The 19,090-nt window shown below is 44.0% G+C and overlaps 1 protein-coding gene across 4 annotated transcripts in view; it reads right to left on the bottom strand.

Annotated features, from left to right (window-relative positions):
- Nucleotides 1–214: 214 nt before the first annotated feature.
- ACP7 (acid phosphatase 7, tartrate resistant (putative)) overlaps nt 215–19,090 on the bottom strand; it is a 38,199-nt gene continuing 19,323 nt past the window's right edge. For all 4 annotated transcript variants that reach the window (XM_033956995.1, XM_033956994.1, XM_033956997.1 and 1 more), the window contains exons 4-14: nt 17,972–18,154; nt 17,412–17,437; nt 11,949–12,046; nt 11,661–11,723; nt 11,316–11,430; nt 11,067–11,180; nt 10,500–10,557; nt 6,225–6,292; nt 5,141–5,212; nt 4,268–4,405; nt 215–697 (exon numbers count right to left, since the gene is read on the bottom strand). In XM_033956995.1, coding sequence (XP_033812886.1) covers nt 632–697; nt 4,268–4,405; nt 5,141–5,212; nt 6,225–6,292; nt 10,500–10,557; nt 11,067–11,180; nt 11,316–11,430; nt 11,661–11,723; nt 11,949–12,046; nt 17,412–17,437; nt 17,972–18,154 — 1,001 coding nt within the window. In that variant the 3' untranslated portion in view covers nt 215–631. The remainder of the gene's footprint in view (nt 698–4,267; nt 4,406–5,140; nt 5,213–6,224; nt 6,293–10,499; nt 10,558–11,066; nt 11,181–11,315; nt 11,431–11,660; nt 11,724–11,948; nt 12,047–17,411; nt 17,438–17,971; nt 18,155–19,090) is intronic.

Here is a 19,090-nt window from a genome sequence, read left to right as displayed (position 1 = left end):
CTTCAAACTTTCAAAAACTACAAGAATGAGAGGGCATTCGGAAAAATTAAGAACCAATGCTAGGAAGTTCTTCTTCACCCAAAGGGTGGTGGACACCTGGAATGCGCTTCCGGAGGGTGTGATAGGACAGAGTACGGTTTTGGGGTTCAAGAAGGGATTAGATATTTTCCTGAAGGAAAAGGGGATAGAAGGGTATAGATAGAAGATTACTATACAGATCCTGGACCTGATGGGCCGCCGCGTGAGCGGACTGCTAGGCGTGAAGGATCTCTGGTCTGACCCAGCAGAGGCACTGCTTATGTTCCAAGTTCTGGTTCCATTTTGTGTGTGTGTGATTTCTCGCATTATACCAATCAGTAACTTAGGGAGTGTAATATAGTCTCATTACTTGGAAGACCTGGATTCTTAGGTAGCCCTGATCGCCACCCTTGGTTCTTTGCTAATAAATGCAAAGTACACCAGCAGTTTAAAGTGCTCACAGTGCTCTACCCTATGCACAATCCATCCCCAAACATTCCCTAGGCAGGATTCTGCAAGGTTGACAACAGAATAGTATGCCAGGGCTGGGGGCAGATCCACTCCATAGAAGGTTCTTCAGCCAAGAAAGAAGAGCTTCAGGAGAAAGTGGGCCTCAGTGCCAGGCTTCTGGTCCATGCTTCTCTTTAATCAGCCAAATATTATCCACAATCCTTCCATCCTGGGGAAAAAATAACAAGAATTCTTAAATCTTTCGCAATACGCCTGATGCACAGCACTTGCTGGAACTGAGAACTGAAGCCTGAGACTCACTAAATAGGTACCAGTACAGTTATAGCTCTCCACTGAGAGTCCGTTTCACACATCCAAAATCCTTTCCATAAAGAAATATTTCCTTAAATTACCCCTGAATCTATCCATTTCCACCTTCATTCTATGTCGCCAGTTCCAGCACTTCCTTTCAATTGAAAGTGGCCCACTTTCTGTGAATTTATACTATGGAAGTATTTAAATGTCTCTTCCATATCTCCCTTCTTCTGTCTTTCTTCCAAGTATATATATTTGTGACCAAGAATTCCTAAAGTCTTCACTGCTTTCCCTCACTATATAAGAACATAAGAAGTTGCCTCCACTGGGTCAGACCAGAGGTCCATCGTGCCCAGCGGTCCGATCCCACGGCGGCCCATCAGGTCCATGACCTGTGAAGTGGTCACTGACTATTCCTATATCCTACCTCTACTTCTATCTATATGACCTATCCCTCTTATTGTAAATCGCCTCGATCTACTTCCTATTGGCCAAGAATTCCTAAAGTCTTCTCTGCTTATTCCCTCATTGTACGACCTGCTCTTCCTCTTGTAAATCGCCTCGAATTATTTTTACCTTAAACCCGCATCTAGAATGCTACCATACCCTGTACAAATATTCATGTACTCAGACTTCATTGTTTCTTTCGCTGTAGGTCCAACTCTTCTTTATTGTAAACCGCCTGTTGTAAATCACCACATCTTACTTTTTATTGTAAACCTGCATCTGGAATGTTACCATACTCTGTACACATATTCATGTACTCAAATACTCCATTGCTTTTTCCCTGTATGTCCAGCTCTTCTTTATTGTAAACCGCCTCAAACTACTTTGGCTTTGGCGGTATATAAGAAATAAATTATTATTATTATTATATATTGAGATCTTTAAATCTGTACCATTAATGCTTTATGATGGAAGGCCACAGTCTGTTTTAATAGCTGCCCTCTAGGAGTGGAGGAGTAGCCTAATGGTTAGTGCAGTGGACTGGGGAACTGGGTTTATTATAGACTTAAAACAATTTCTTGCATCTTAAAATTGTAAGGCAAACTAAAAAAATAATTAAAAGACTCAAAACATAGCAAACAAAAAAAAGACTCAAAACATATTATATATAATGTTAAAACAGAAAGAAAAAGCCTCAAATCCCAGTCTGTTGCTATTAATTCTTGGCTGACAATCATTCACCTAGGGAAAACCTCAAAGGCTTTAAGAAAAACCTCCTGTGATGACAAAATTAGCAAAAAAATACTCAAAAGATATTTTGTTCATAGTGTTAATTTTTTAAATCTCCAACTTTCTGTATCCCCAAAAAACATGCAACTTGACTGAATTTTTAAATGTTTCCTTTCTAATGTGTAATCAAAAGCATCTTTGGGCTGTCAGTCAATACAGAGCGTCCTGCCAGGCATGCTTTTGCTCAAATACTAGAAGTGAGACATTTAAAAATGCAAAATAAGTTGCATGGTTTTTTTTTGGATACTAAGGGCTCCTTTTACTAAGCTGCGTTAGGACATTAACGCGCATTGAGCTGGCGTTAGTTCTAGCCGCGAAGCGCAGGGTTAGCGCCTGCTAATCTGCTGCCTGCGCTAAAAACGAGTAAAAAGAGCCCTAAAAAGTTGGAGGTTTCAAAAAAATGAGGCGCCTATGTCCATTGTAGGCATGGTTAAGGCTGGAAGTGGCCTTAGGCGCTTCTGTAAATTTTATTATTGTGAAAGGTAGGCGCCAGAAATGTAAGCCTTTAGAACCCTGACCAACATTTCCGGCGCCTACCTTTCACGTTGCCACGATTCTCCAGACGGCGCTGTTGCGTGAATGCCAAGCGATCGGCACTACTTTTGTACTCAGCTGCCGATGTAGGCGCCGTTTGGAGAATCTGGCCCTCTATGCCTTTGTTTATGCATTATTTGAGGAGTTATAATAATAATAATAACTTTATTTTTGTATACCGCCATACCCAGGGAGTTCTAGGCGGTTCACATCAATTAAACAAAACTTAATAAGAAATTACAATAAACTATATTTACAAGTAATGAAGATATTGGAACAAAATTAACAAGAAATTACAATTGATCATAGTTACAATTGATCATAATTACAAGCAATGAGGTGATGAAGGTGAGCATGCGAAGGGGGGAATGAGTAGGTCATTGGAGTTAGTGAGATGGGGGAGATCAAAAAAGGGGGGTACCGGGAGAGTTAGGTCATTTGAGGGAGGGGTGAGAGAAATGGAAGAGAGGGGATTAGGGATATTGAGCGTGGAATAAATGAGTTTTGAGTATTTTTCGGAAATCCAGGTAGGAGTGGGCCTTGAGCAGAATTTGGGCTAGCCAAGGGTTCTGTTTGACTGCCTGGAAGGCGACGGTTTTGTCGAAGAACCTTTTGAGGTGACATAGTTTTAGGGAGGGGAAGGCGAAAAGATTGAATCTGCGGGAGTTCTTTTTGTTGCAGTTCAGGTTGAAATGAGGGGTGAGGTAGCTCGGAGATAGCCCAAAGACAGTTTTGTAGCAGAAGCATGCGAACTTGAATAGGATTCTAGATTCAAGGGGTAGCCAATGTAGTTTGTGGTAAAAAGGGGTGATGTGTTCCCATTTGTTTAAGCCAAGTTACCATTGTTTTCCTTATTAGCTGGCTTTTCATTTATCCAACAATGGGTCAGTGCATTTACAGTGGATAATCGAGACTATACTGTAGCAATTTTACAATTATCCCACACAATTTCTTCCTGGGGATGTGCTTTATGCAAGTCTTCCTCTTTTTCTGCATATTTGTGTAAATGCGCTATAATATCTCTGGGAGCAGAGTCTCTGTGCTGATCCAAGCTCCGATGCACCCTCTCCAACTGAACAGTCCAGTGCGCTGAAGCCTCTGTGTCTGTTCTATTTGTGTGTAGCACAAATTTTGGTTACAGTCTGCACACAATCCTTATACTAATCCATCACTGGTAACCCGTTGAAACTTAAGTAACAGCTCCAAGATTTGATTTCAAGGTCAACCAACATGTCTAATATATCTAGATGTTCTTTCCAATTTTGTTGCTTCTCTTTAAGAAGCTCCCGCATACATCCCTCAGTTGTATCTACACACTCCTCTAAATATCCCATTCTGTTCTCAGTCGAACCTATTTGTATATCTGCCCACACTGCTTTCATCTCGTCATTTGATGTCCAGAACTAGTGCACATCGCTCTCTGTTATCTCCATCATTTATTGCGCTGAGTGGGGTATTGTGCAGGTTTGCCTTGCCTGAGTGAGAACGTCTGCAATCTTCTCCATCAGGTACGTTAAAATTTTCCACGTGTTTCTTGTCACCATCTGAGTTCTGCTCACTCACAGTACTATATAGAACGGAGTTGGAACACATAATTTGCTGTGAATTTTTATAAACAGCCCTCTATCTTCTGTACACAAAAAAATGCTTTGGGGAAAAAAAAATCACCCTCACAACACCCATGAAGTTCCAAATCATTTCATATACTACATACCTGGTCATCTGATACTTGTTCAAGATAAATGTGTGTTTTGTTCAGGATCTGCATACGGGTATAACCATAGTCTTCAATCCTCACAGCACTCCAGTTTCGGGGTTCGGGAACAAAAGGATCCAGCATCTCCCTACATCCCTACAGAAGAATACCCAGTATCAGCTCTATCAGACAGCCAGGGCAAGTGAATGACTTTACATTATAAATATAGCCTTTGTGGTCATCCTTGAAAAACCAACCCCCTCCCCCCTTCCAATATCTCAACAGTGTAAGGTTCTTGAGATAAATATCAAGTCAAACATGCTGAGCAGTGATGTAGCGAGGATGGCTTCAGCATCTGACCATCCCTCCCCTGGCAATGGGAGGGGGGTCTCTCTTAAATGCACATCCCCTCCCCTCACCTCCTCAATCTTTCTAGTCTACTGGCAGCAAGCAGGGTCTCCAACCTGCCCTTTAAGATAACTTCTTAGCCAGAAAGAGGGCTCAGGCCCGGTGTGAGTAGTGAAGAGGAGTTCCTGCTTACTGCCAGTGAAGGCTAGAAGACTTGAAGAGGTACTGGAGAGAGTGCATTTAGAAGCCCCCCCCCAAAGGGGGGAGGAGAGATGTCGGTGCTCCTGCCAAAACAGCACCTGGGGCACTCTGTCCCCTTGCCCTCTCTTACTACACCGATGCTGAGCACTTACAACAAATCACAGACAAAGAAAGCTTGTAACTATTGGTTGTTTACAATTTTATGACCTACTTAGATTTCACAGAAAAACATGGGATATAAGTGACCAAAAAATTGCTTACTAGGATAGGGTAATATAAACACTAGGACAATATCAGAGAGTCAGAGGAAGAAAAATCCATCCTGTCCGCCCATTATCTTACCGCTGATCCTGTGATGATGTGGACAGGTGCTCGTGGGTTGGTGTATGGAGCCTCAATACTGCCATTAAATACCTACACCAAAAGAGAGACCAGTCATTAAGTTACATTGGGTCACAGGCCGACGTACTGCTCCAGGAAGCTGGAAATTTTATTTTGGAAAATACAAAATAACACGTGCGCCCATATTCTGTAAATAGAAAAACCTCTCGTTCTTAAGGAACTCTGCTGTCCGACCGTAGTCCGTAAAAGAACAAGAGGGCACTCGAAAAAGCTGATAGGGGATAGATTCAGAACGAATGCTAGGAAGTTCTTTTTTACCCAACTTGTGGTGGACACCTGGAATGCGCTTCCAGAGGACGTAATAGGGCAGAGTACAGTACTGGGGTTTAAGAAAGGATTGGACAATTTTCTACTGGAAAAGGGGATAGAGGGGTATAGATAGAGGATTACTGCACAGGTCCTGGACCTGTTGGGCCGCCGCGTGAGCGGACTGCTGGGCGCGATGGACCTCAGGTCTGACCCAGCAGAGGCATTGCTTATGTTCTTATGTTGTTCATAAGGGACTCTGTTTGCTACTTTCTGAGGATAATTTAAATTCAGGGGCCCATACACTAATTATAGTCCATTTAGCCTACTGTAATTCGCTTTTGGAGTGATTGCCAAAGACCCTACGATGCCACTTCCAGTCAGTACAAAATATGATGGCTTGACTGCTTTCAGGATTGATATTGCCCTACTTCCTAGTGACGTACAACTAGAATACATTTCGTAATGTGTTGTTTCTGGTGTTATTTATGGAATGTTCACGCTGTCTTTTTTTGTTGTTGTTGTTCCAGGATGAATGTTGTCAAAAGTGTGCACGCTCCCTAATGAATGTTCATTATTTGGAAATGGGGTGCACAGTCCAGAGCTTGATAAGGTGGTATGATCAAAAGAACAAAAAGATATAACAAATACTGACAGAGCGTAACAGCAGCACCTGGTTACCAAATGCTGGAAAAGAGTAGGAAATCGTGCCAGACCCTCATCTTCACTGTGTTCAGAGTCAAACTTCAGTCTTCCCCTTTCCCTTGAATCCAATCACCTTATAATCGTAGAGCGGCCATAGTCTTTCATAAGAATGTTCATGTGCCCAAAGCTCCAGATCAACACCTTTAAGAGAGAAAAAAGACATCTTAAGTTAGCAAGCTATGCACAAGATTCCCTCAAATCTGACAACAGCATCTACAACTCCTCCACCCATCCAGAATTCAGAGATGACCCCCCTCCATCCACAAATCTGGGTTCCTCTAGTTCAGAGGTTCTCAACTCAGGTCTCAGGACACACCCAGCCAGTCGGATAGTCAGGATATCCACAATGAATATGCATGAAATATCTTTGCATACAATGGAGGTCAAACAGAGAAGAGAAGAGAACTTGTCTCAAAGTGTAGCAAACACGCAGAAAAGGCAAGCAAGATATCAAAATCAACCAACAGTGATATTTATTAGCGTATAAATCTCAATGCATACAAACAGCTGAGGTTCCGACAATCTGGAATGCCTTCATCAGGGGACAAACAAGTAACAAAAATCAAAAGGGGGCACTCAGAGAAATTGAAAGGGCCCTTTGGACCGCCTGAAGAGAAAGCAGCACAGCACAGGGCTCTGAGAAGAGGCAGGACCGCCGGCAGAGGAAGCAGCTGGGCTGTATGTAAAAACCACATATAACGCGCACATTATATGCGAGAAAATACGGTACATAGCGATGTATAAGAATGCAAGACAAATAATGCACATAAAATCTAAAACTAAAAAACACAAAACAAAAACAAACAGTAAATAGGCAATATAGCATTTTAAAAAGTGAAAAATATCTTGCGAATTAGCCAGGTAAAAGAACTTATGTCAGCATCTTCAGTAAAAAAGAAAAAACATGCCAAAAAGAATCGTACTTGCGCTGTAGGTAGCAATTTAAAAAAGGTAACAATTGCGCGTGCGTGCGAACATCAAAAAGAAATGCAAAGGGTAATGGCTCACAAGTAGAAACATAAAACAAAGGAGGGGTAACACAGAAGATTAATTCAGAATACTGCTGCGAAGCTGATCTTTGGAAAACGTAAATTTGACCATGTGATCCCTTTGCTTCAGAGTCTTCATTGGCTCCCGGTTAATTTTAGAATTCAATTGAAATGTGCTTGTATTTCTTTTAAAATTCTACATGGTATCTTTAATCCTCTTATTCCTTTATTTTGGAATGTTTACCGATTCTCCTTTGCAAGAGGTATCCAACAATTTAAACTCTCCCTTCCTTCTAAAAAAGGGATTAAAGGAGTCAAGATCTTCAGTCAATCTTTGGTCTTTAAACTCTCTCAACTCTGGAATGATCTCCCCTTTTTTTTTTTTTTTTTTTTTTTTAAGGAGTTCCAGTTCATTTCAATTTTTCCGTAAATCTTTAAAAACTACTCTATTTGCCAAACATTTTGAAAATTAATTATTTAGAAATTTTGCTATTATCTTCTATTTATCATTTGTAAATCATTCCCCGTTTATTTAATTGCTGTAAACCGAGTCGAGCCTTCTCAGAATGATGATTCAGTATACAAAAGTTAAGCTTTAGTTTAGTTTAGAAGAGCTATAAAAACGGGATTATAACTTAAAAATTTAAAAACCTGGTAAAACGTATACATAAGAGAAAATGTAGGGAAGACACTCTGGTAAATACATCACCTGCCTGAGAATACTTTTAGACATCTGTGCTCGCATTAAAAAAAAAAGCAATTACAAACTACGGGCTCCTTTTACTAAGGTGCGCTAGCGTTTTTAGCGCCCACAGGATATTACCGCGCACTATGCGGCTAGAACTAACGCCAGCTCAATGCTGGCGTTAGCGCCTAGCGCGCGGCAATGTCGCGCACACTATTCCGCGCGTTAATGCCCTAACGCAGCTTCGTAAAAGGAGCCCTAAGACAGATGCACGAGAAGCCTACTTGAAAAATGCAAGGAAAAGGGGGACAAACGTGGGTGAGAAAAAAAATGACGAGCATATCTGCCACCTAAAAAAAAAAAGAAATAATTAAATAAGAACATAACAATTGCCGCTGCTGGACCAGACCAGTGGTCCATCGTGCCCAGCAGTCCGCTCACGCAGCGGCCCCCGGGTCAAATCTCACACTGCTTGGGGATGTAAGTGCTAAACCAGACCTGGCTATAAAGCCTCCAGCCTTAAACTGGATAATTTGGCATCTCTATTACAACTTTCTTTTCCTTCCCTTCCCCCTCAGCAGGCTCACGGTTACTACCTTAATCCGGGCCAACCAAGAAGTTGATCCACTCCTGGTTTTTCCTATGGCATCAGTTATACCGCTCTGATTTTTACCATGCACGCCAGGGAGGCAAAACCAGGTCTTTTTAAGCGCCCGACTCCTGCCGAGCACCTTCACCACTTTGCCCAGTAAAGGACCTATTTTACCCCGTTACGAACTGCTAAGGAGGGGGAGAAGACAGTCAGTCTGAGATCAATGCGACAATCATCGCCCTCCCGTAACGGAAGCAGCATTCCAACCCTTCCCCTGCACAGGACTCACCTGGCCAAGAACGTTGGGGCTGCGAAGAGACACAGAAGCAAGCAGCGTTCCAGTCTGCAGCTCACCACGTAGGCAGTAAGCCCAGCACAAGCACACATTGGTTCAGCTGCAGCACAATGGGCCAATCACAAACGACGTTAGAACTCCGAGTTCGTTTGTGATTGGCCCGTTGTGCTGCAGCTGAACCAATGTGTGCCTGTGCTGAGCTTACTGCCTATGTGATGAGCTCCATGCCTACGTGACATGCTGCTGATTTGTTGGGACTCGGAGAGAGCTCAGTGCAGCGCCAGGCTGAAAATAAAGTAGGCCTTGAGTCGGGAAGATAGGAACCCCAGTTCCATCCCCTTGGGAGTCCCGTTGACCTAGGGGGGATCCCTGCGGTACCCGCGGGATTCCCATGATCCCCATTCCTGTGCAGACCTCTAATAAGCAACTGTCAGAATAGGCTGATAAGATTTCCTTTTCAGGATGGTACTTCAATTACTGATATTTCCATATTTGATTATTGCAATTCTTTGTGTATGGGTCTCCCATTGTATTTATTGAAACTGTTCCAAATTGCAAGAGAATTGCTACAGCCCAGATTATATCAGGGGCTTCCTGGAGTGAACATATTTCACCTGTTTTGCAGATCCTTCATTGGTTGCCAGTTAAATGGAGGGTACAATTTAAGGTACTGACTCTGATCTATAGTGCTGTCTATGGCAGTGTCCCGCAAACATTCTTGAGCCGCAGCACACTAAATGTAGTGGCTGCAGCTTGAGGCGTCCAGGAGTCTGCGATCGTCGCTGTGATGACGTACCGTACACGCACGAAGGCCCTCCAGACAGGCCCTGAGATGCCAGAAGGGAGTGCCAGCAGGGAAGAGGGCCGGAGAGAAGGAGAGACGCTAGCACCGGCCGACTGTTTACAGGACGTGCCTCTCGACTGTAAGCAGTCAGCTGGCGCTGGCGCCTCTCTTCCTCCTCAGTGTGCACACAGGAGGCACACTAGTGTGAGACACACTGGTCTATGGGATGGTCCTCTTCTCTGGTAACAGCCTTAAAAGTTTATAGTCCCTCTCACTCTCTATGATTAGGAGACAAATTATTGTTAAGTGTTCCAGCTTTTAAACTGGAAGATATTAGAACAAAGATCAAGGCGCTAAGCTGAGACTAAACTTCCAGAGGAGTTACTTAAGATTGGGAGTTATCTAAGGTTTAGGAAAATGCTTAAAACTCACCTTTTCAGTTAGGCTTTTGACTAACTGATTATTGATGTTTGAAATTGTTTATTTTTGTTTTTACAGCTTGTTTTTTTTATTGTTTAAAATTTATTTATTGAAAATTTAGTTTTTATTTAAATTTTTTGAACCACCTAGGACCATGGATATAGCAGAATACAAACTGTGAAAGAAAGAAATATAGAAATATATACAATATAAAACAAATTGGCTTCAGATTCACTCAATAGGGCTGATCCAGTCCTGGTTATACCTCTCTGCGTGCAGGGGACTTTTCTTAGGAAAACCAGTTTGGAAATCTGAACTACAACTCCCTATATGCAATAGGGTTAAACCAGGACAGAGTCAACCCTGTTAGGCAAATCTGGAGCAAGTTGGCAATCCTCAAAGTCAGAAAAGAAGGAATGGTTGAACTGTCACATGTGTTTTTACTTTTCTCCAGATCACCCAAAAATTGACCAAGGTAGGGGAGTTAGAAGGGGTTTAAACTTTATGAACACAGTAACAGCACAGGGAAGAAAAGACAAGCTGAATGTTGTGGGACAAGGAAGTACAAATCTGCATTTACTACCATATTTATAGAACAGATCCTCCAGGGCAAAGACATGCCCAGGGAGCCCCAAGCGAACCTGAGAAAAATGAAAGAAGAAAAGTGATTACGTATTTTGAAACACAGGCCTGGCCCAGAAAGAGTGATTCTGTATAGCAGTGGTTCCCAACCCTGTCCTGGAGGCCTACCAGCCAGTCGTTTTTTGGGGATAGCTATAATGAATATGCATGAGAGAGATTTGCATATAATGGAGGTGACAGGCATGCAAATCTGCTCCACGCATATTCATTAGGGCTAGCCTGAAAATCTGACTGGCTGGTGGTCCTCCAGGACAGGGTTGAGAACCACTGCTGTATAGGATATCCAGTCTAAACAGCCACCTAAGCGGCTTTTGAGAATCGCAGACGGGCATCCTATATAGAATTGCGTCGCCTAACCCCTTATAACCATCCTGATTCTCTAATCGGCGTCCATGTCACAGGCGCCTTTTAGAGAATCGCGTTGCCACTGAGCTGATTGCCGCAAGGGAATCTCATCCCACTGTGTGTAGTCCCCTTTATCACCCTCCTCTTGCTCTCTCAAACTCACAACGCTTTCATGATCCGTGCAGTCATCCTTGTCGTTGTTGGAACAGTACATTGGCCTATGACCCATTGTGATCAGCCAAGGGCGCTGCCCACGATTTTCAGGCTTACTGGCTTCCTAAAAAAGGATATACAGTAAAGACTCAGCATGAGTAATAAGGAAATGTGAATTTCACAACTGGAACCTTCAATTCCACAGCTCACCAGTAGGGACAGATGCCCTTCAGATAGCTCTTCACTCCAGTATCCTCACCTGTAAATCTCTTTCCAGCCACACGTACTGCTCCCTGATAAGATCAGGGCCATACTTGAGGTAGAAATACACCTCTGTGGAAAAGGAAATAATATGAGCAGATCCAATATCCCAGCTGTGAGAAAAAGGAAGGAGGATTTAATACAGGATTAAATGCACCTCCTGCCAATAATGCAATCATGAAGGACCACCCACCTGATCAACCTCTCTTGAACTGTGTACCTGCTGATTATGCCCCAAATCTATTTTTAAGCCTCCATTAAGCTTCTTCGCAGTGTCTGCCATCTTTGCCCTTTTTGCTGTACCTCCTAATCCAGCCCCCTCACCCCCCAACACAATAATTACCTGTACCAGAGGCTCTCTGTGTTCCCCGGCATACTGAATCTATTCCGATAATTGGAGAAATTGCTGAAAAAAAAAAAGACAATAAGGAATAAATACCTCCATACCTCAAGATTCAGACAGGGTGGTAAACAGACCCCCAAAACGTTCTGCCAGTTCCCTCTAGGATCTCTACTCCCCATCCTCTTCCCTTAAATCTGATGCCCATGCACGTGGAGGCATGTAGCTATTGGAAAGGAGCTAGCCACTTAATGTGGAGGGATGGGTAAAGGAGGGGTGATTTCTACTCACTATTTCTCTTCATGGTTCCCCGGGCAGGTCATGTATGGTACATAAGCAGCCACAGATTCTATCTGGCGCATGAAAGCATCTCCGATTCGGGCGTTGTCCTAACCCATAAAAAACACCAGTGAGAGAGGGGAGGAGGTATTATTGGTGCTAGAGATAATGAGAGTACAGTAGAGTAAAACCTTGGATTGCGAGTGTTTTGCAAGATGAGCAAAACGTTTTATTTTAACTTGATAAACGAGCAAGTTCTTGCAATACAAGTACGTACAGTATACGCGCGTCACGTCATCACAGCTGAGCCGATGGTTCTTCTCTCTTTGACGCTGCGGGAGTGTAGTGATTGTTCTAAACGAGCAAGGCCTTGCCGTACAAGTACGTACAGTATACGCGTGTCACGTCATCACACCCGAGCCGATGGTTCTTCTTTCTCTGACGCTGTAGGATTGTACTTAATTCAAGTGGAATGACTGTTCTATAGTACCGTAACTGTACTGCAACAATGGCCCCCTATGAAGAAGAACCTTCATCCTCTTCTCTCTCTCGTCTCCCTCACACCAGCCACGATTTTTTTCAAAAGTAAAATGCAGGTTAATTTGTTTTACTGTATATGTTTTTACTTTATACAATATTTTATATTAAAAAGATTTTGGATTGTGGAACGAATCATCTTGATTTTCCATTATTTCTTATGAGGAAATTTGCTTTGATATGATATGATAGAGATATGATAGAGACCTTCAGGATCATGAGGGGCATAGAGAGGGTGGATAGGGACAGATTCTTCAGCTGAAGGGGACAACAGGTACGAGGGGGCATTTGGAGAAACTGAAGGGAGATAGGTTCAAAACAAATGCAAGGAAGGTTTTTTTCACCCAAAGGGTCGTGGACACCTGGAATGCGCTACCGGAGGAAGTGATCAGGCAGAGTACGGTACAAGGATTCAAACAGGGATTGGACGGATTCCTGAGGGATAAAGGGATCGTGGGATACTGAGAGAGGTGCTGGGATGTAACACAGGTATAGAAAGCTAACCAGGTAATAAGTATAGAAACCCAACCAGGTCGTGCATGTGCAAGACCGGAGGGTTAGGACTTCGATGGGAAGATAGGACTCAATGAGAAACCAAGGTGGCAAGGGGGCCCTTTCTGGTGATTCAGACAGGTCGTGACCTGTTTGGGCCGCCGCAGGAGCGGACTGCTGGGCAGGATGGACCTATGGTCTGACCCGGCGGAGGCACTGCTTATGTTCTTATGTTCTTATATACGAGTGTTTCCGGAACGAATTATGCTCACAAACCAAGGTTTTACTGTATAGTAATGCATGTGCGCATGTGCTTATGATGTGAACCAGAGCCAACATGGGGTGCAGAAGAAGCATGCAAGCAAGGTAATTGTCCCGAGAACTCATGCCAAGGGAAATTGGGGAGGAAACCTAAGGGCTCCTATTACAAAGGTGCGGTAGCATTTTTAGCGCACGCACCGGATTACCGCGCGCTACCCAAAAAACTACCCGCCTGCTCAAGAGGAGGCGGCAGCGGCTAGCAAGCGCTATTCCGCGTGTTAAGACCCTAACGCATCTTTGTAAAAGGAGCCCTAAGTCTGCCAAAGCCGAAGAAGGCAAAATCTGCTGATGGACATCAGATCCTCCTCCTAAACTTTTGCCTGAGCTCCAGCATGTCTAACACCAGCGTTATCTATATTGGAAAATTAGGGAAATCAATCTACTTTAAAATTACTGAGCTTTGGAATAACTTTCCAGTCCAGCTGCGTAATTTGGGCTCTTTCCAATTACTTTGAAAACATCTGAAAACATGGCTATTTTAAAAAATGTAATTTCCGCTGCTCCTCTATATAACCACTAATCTAATATAATAAAACGCTAGGCCGCGCATGCGCACTCCCATCTGCGTGCGCCGGTTTTCTGTGAGCTGTAAGGCACCACAGATAGGAGTGCGCATGCGCGCGAAGCTGTCTCTCTCCTTCCCCCCCCCCGAGGTGGATGTCGGCCGCGGCGGCCCGAGGCGGATGTCAGCCACGGCGGTTGCTGGCCGCCCGAAGCTCTCTCTCTCTCTTCCTCCTCCCCCCCGAGGCGGATGGCGGCCATGGCGGCTGCTGCCCGCGGCGGCCAAACCCGGATGTTTATTGACAAGTGTTATCCATTAATAATTCCAAATAAGATGTTATCAGATAAAATTGTTTTTCTACAACTTATCTCTCCCCCCAAATTTTTACCCATACCCACTTTCCCCTTCCCTAAGTAGAATATTTTGATTTAAATTCTGTACCTAGAGTATAAATTGTTTCTTTTGCCTCACTTTGCAATATTTCACAGTTCATGTAAAACATGCATTTCATTTTTGCATATGGAAGGACATATCCCATGGAATATTAGCTCTATATAGCTCTGTCGCTAAGAGATTCTTTCAAGCCTAACAAGCAGGAAAAATTATTCAGGGGGAGCAGGAAGGAGGTGATGATGGACAGGGAGAGGTAAAACAAAGGGAGAAAGGCTTCTGCTGGATAAGGTGAGAAGTGATGGGGTAGTGGAGGACACAGGGGAGGTAAAAGGAAGGGAGAATGGACAGGGGGAGCAGGCAAGGGGTGGTAGTGGACAGCCAAGGAAAAAACAAAAAAAAAAGACAGACAGAAATACAGAAAGCGGCTAAGGAGAGAGAAAAAAAAAAATAAAGACTGACACACACACATATATTCTAGCACCCGTTAATGTAACGGGCTATATCCGGTTCACTAAATTAATTAGAAAGACAAAGGAAAACAACGATTGGCGGGAAATTCATCTGTTACAGTCCTTTATTTATCAGCTAAGAATTTCTGGAAAAGATACATCTTCAAACTTTTCCTAAAAGTGTCGAGGACGGAAGAAGTCTAATTTCTGAAGGAAGATCATTCCAGATTTTTACCAAGGCAAATGCCATAGAGTAAGAAAGCCTTCCTGTTTTAATACCCCTAAAGCAGTGGTCTCAAACTCAAACCCTTTGCGGGGCCACATTTTGGATTTGTAGGTACTTGGAGGACCGCAGAAAAAAATAGTTAATGTCTTATTAAAGAAATGACAATTTTGCATAAGGTTAAACTCTTTATAGTTTATAAAACTTTCCTTTAACAGTTAAAAGGAAAGATATATAAATTATAAAGAGTTTTACCTTATGCAAAATTGTCATTTCTTTAATAAGACATTAACTATTTTTTTCTGCGGCCCTCCAAGTACTCTATTTTTTCTGCAGCACTCACATTTAAAGTTTAATATCTTTTCTTTCTCAAAACTGGCACATTTCATTCACTAAGTTGAAAATAAAATCATTTTCCTACCTTTGTTTGGTAATTTCATCAGTCTCTGGTTGCACTTTATTCTTCTGACTGTGCATCCAATATTTCTTCCCTTCTTTCAGCCTCCTGTATACTTCCTCTCCTCCAGACCTCATTCCCTCCCCCTTTTTCTTTCTTTCTCTGTCTGTCTTTCTCTGATTCCGTGTCCCATTATTTGCTTTGTTTCTGGCTCCCTGTCCCCCCCTTCTTTCTTTCTTCCTTCCTGCCCTCCCCCATGCCACCGCCACCGGGGAATAGGCTGCTGCTGCTACCGCCATCGGGAACAGGCCGAGATCTCCACGCTTCTATTCTCCACGGGGCCGACCAACTCTCGCCGCCCGACGTCAATTCTAGCGATTGGCTAGCCAGAACGTCCTCTCGACGTCAGAATTGACATCGGGCGGCGAGAGAAGCAGGGAGATCAAAGAGCACGGTGCCGGCCTGTTCCCCGATGGCAGCGGTGAGAAGGGAAGGGAAGCAGGTTAGGCACCACTGCTCTAGACGAGCCGCACCTAGGGAGAACAGTGGAGGGTGGCCAGCTGTGCGGACCGCCCCCCCTTGGTACGCCACTGGAGCAGCAGCGTGTCTGATCGGCTCGATCCGTTCAAAGCCGCGGGTGGCAGCTCCTTGCGAGATCCGCACCTGCGTCTGAAGCCTCTCTGATGTTGTGATGTCAGAGAGGCTTCCGATACAGAAGTGGATAGCGCGAGGAGTCGCCAACCCGCGGCTTTGAACGGAATGAACCGGCCAGACATGCTGCTGCTCCAAAAGGAAGAGAATGATCCAGTCCAGACCGCGAGCCGCAAATAAAACTTGGAGAGCCACATGCGGCCCGTGGGCCGCGTGTTTGAGCCCGCTACCCTAAAGGAAGGGAATACTAATTTAAATATATGCATCATTATTATATTTTTTGATAACGGTTTTATCTGTTCTTTTGTTTATATATGAGGGTCATTTCATAAATACACACGTTTGTTTGTTTGTTTGTTTCAAGTATTTCTTTACAGTCCTTCAATATAGTCTCCCTGCTTTGCAATGACCAAGTCCCAATGTCCGGGAAGCTTCATTATTCCATCCAAGACACCATTTAGTTCAGTTGCTGAATGGCTCGGGTACCGGTGGAAGAAAGCGCTTCCAGAGATGCTAAACGATGTCCACGCATAGGTTTTTTCAACTTTGGAAAAAGGTCGAAGTCTGGTGGACTCATGTCTGGACTGTAGGGCGCATGAGGTAACACCTCCCAGCCGTATTTGTGTAGTTTTTCAATGACGAGTGGAGAGCTCCATCTTCCCCACGACTAAAAAAAGTTTGATGAGCTCAATCAAAACACAAGCAAATGATGATTTTTGCTTATGATCATGAAGGCATCATCATCACAGACAAAGTTCCATGTGGAAGAAGTGTCAAGCAGTATATTATCGTGATTTTCTGCAAACAATGCGCAGAAAAATGTACAAACCCCGACCTCAGTTGCTCTTGGCTGGGCCACTTGTTCTTCACGACAACGCTCACCCGCACCAAGGGAATGTCACTGAAAAACTACACAAATACGGCTGGGAAGTGTTACCTCTTGCTCCCTACAGTCCAGACACGAGTCCACCAGACTTCGACCTTTTTCCAAAGTTGAAAAAACCTATGCGTGGACATCGTATTGCATCTCTGGAAGAGCTTTCTTCCGCCGGTAGCCGAGCCATTCGGCAACTGAACTAAAACAGTTTCTTGGATGGAATAATGAAGCTTCCTGGACATTGGGACTTGGTCATTGCAAACCAGTGAGACTATATTGAAGGATTGTAAAGAAATACTTGAAAAAAACCCCAATAAAACATGTAAGTTAAAAAAAATATTTATGAAATGACCCTTATAGTTTATAGTTTGTTTATTTATTTATAGCCCACTTTTAACAAGGTGGATTACATAAGTACACGTATGTGAAAACTGTTCACAGAATACAAGTGAACTGTGCAGGCTATTGTAGCTAACCTGTACTGAATTACCCCTGTATGACCATGAATAAGAAACACTGGGCATATGCGAGACGTGTATGGTTTACAATCATCCCACATAACCAGGAAGAATAAACACAAAAGAAGAAAATAAAGATGATAAAATCATATTTAAACAGAAAAGTAGCTTTTACCTCGTCCATGTCATAGGCAAAGTCACCTGGAAGAAGAGATCACAAAGTCATTGGGGAGATCAATATCAAGAAGTTGCATAGCAAAGTACACAGGTTTCCAAAATACTTGCACACAGAAGTCAAAATTAAATTATATAGCATGTACTTTTCTTCCCCAGCCAAAACATGGACTTGGGCACGCCTACTTTTGCAAGGAATCTATAATAATAAAATGCTAAGTGCGCATGCGCACTCTTACTGCGTGCTTCCCTGATTCCTGATCTGTCGGGCTGTGGCGGTAGGAGTGCGCATGACAAGCCTCCCTGCTCTCCACCTCGCACCGCTTCAGAAACGGCCCCACAATCGCAGCTCGGCTTCAGGCTCAATTAAATCCCTTGCCGCCCCCCCTTCCCGCGATCCGACCGGCTCACTTAGTCCCTTCCCGCCCCCCTTCCCTTCCCGCGGTCCCGACTCCAAACCTGCCGACTCCAGCAGCCTGCAGCACTCTACACACGCTGCTTCGGGGCCTTCTACTGTCCTGATTTACTTTACTGTATTCTCAACTATCAAGCAACACCTACCGACATGAAGGATGACGTCGTACATGCCTCGCTGTGCCTCCTTCTGCAGGCGACCCAGTGACTGTGGATTCTCATTGCCCATGTCCCCAAACACGCTGAAGCGAGGACTCCAGTCACTACCGTTCTTCAGTGCCACAAAATAGAACTTGGGACTCCAGCCCAAGTTACTGCCACAGTGATAAACTAAAAATACAGCAGAGAAACTACTGAGACACTGTGACACAGACACATAGACACATACCCAGTAGCCACTGTTACAGAAGCTCAAGAGAAGAGCAGGGACACTAGTCAGACACTGCTACACAGAAGCATGGACAATAGAGACACTCTTACAGACAGCCTGAGAGGAGTGCAGAGTACAGAATGACACGGGGAAAAATTCTGTCCCTGTCACTGCCCCGTCCCCGGCCCACCGTCCCCTTCACTGCCCCGTCATCACCATTCCTTTCACCACCCCGTCATCGTCACTGCCATCCCATTCACCGCCCCGTCACCGTCCCCGCAGCATCCATATAAGCCTCAGTACTGCAATATTTAGCTTATTCCTTCCTTATAAATCAAAGTTCTGGCTGCTGAACTAGAGAAAGAGATGTTCAGCTGGCAGGGTTTTGTTTATAGATTTTTATCAACACAACTAATATACTACTTTATCCTAAAGCAAAAAAAAAAAAAAAGAAAATAGAATTTCTTTTTTTCCTACCTTTGTTGTCTGGTTTCTGCTTTCCTCTTCTTCTCATTCAATTCCTTCCATCCACTGTGTGTCTTCTCTCTGCGTCTTCCATTTTCTCTGTTACTGTGCCTCTCCCTTCACCCCCCCCCCAATTGGTCTGGCACCCATCTTCTTCCTTCCGCTCCCCCATAGTCTGGCATCTGTCTTCCCTTGCAGTGTCTTCTCCCCACTCTTTCTTCCACATTTCCCTTCAGGGTCTGTTCCTCTCCACCCTCCTTCAATGTCTGTTCTATTCCTTTCCACTACCACCCTTCCCTCCCTCCTTCACCATCTGTTCCTTTCTACCACCCTTCAGCTCCTCTCGTGCGGCCTATCTATCTACCTCCCTCCCTCTTACTTTTGTGGTATGTTACAATGTAATAAGTGCAAGCCGCTGGAGCCTGCGAGCT

Source organism: Geotrypetes seraphini, chromosome 8 (genome assembly GCF_902459505.1).
Source record: "Geotrypetes seraphini chromosome 8, aGeoSer1.1, whole genome shotgun sequence".
Taxonomy (NCBI): domain Eukaryota; kingdom Metazoa; phylum Chordata; class Amphibia; order Gymnophiona; family Dermophiidae; genus Geotrypetes; species Geotrypetes seraphini.
This window is presented reverse-complemented; position numbering and strand designations above follow the sequence as displayed.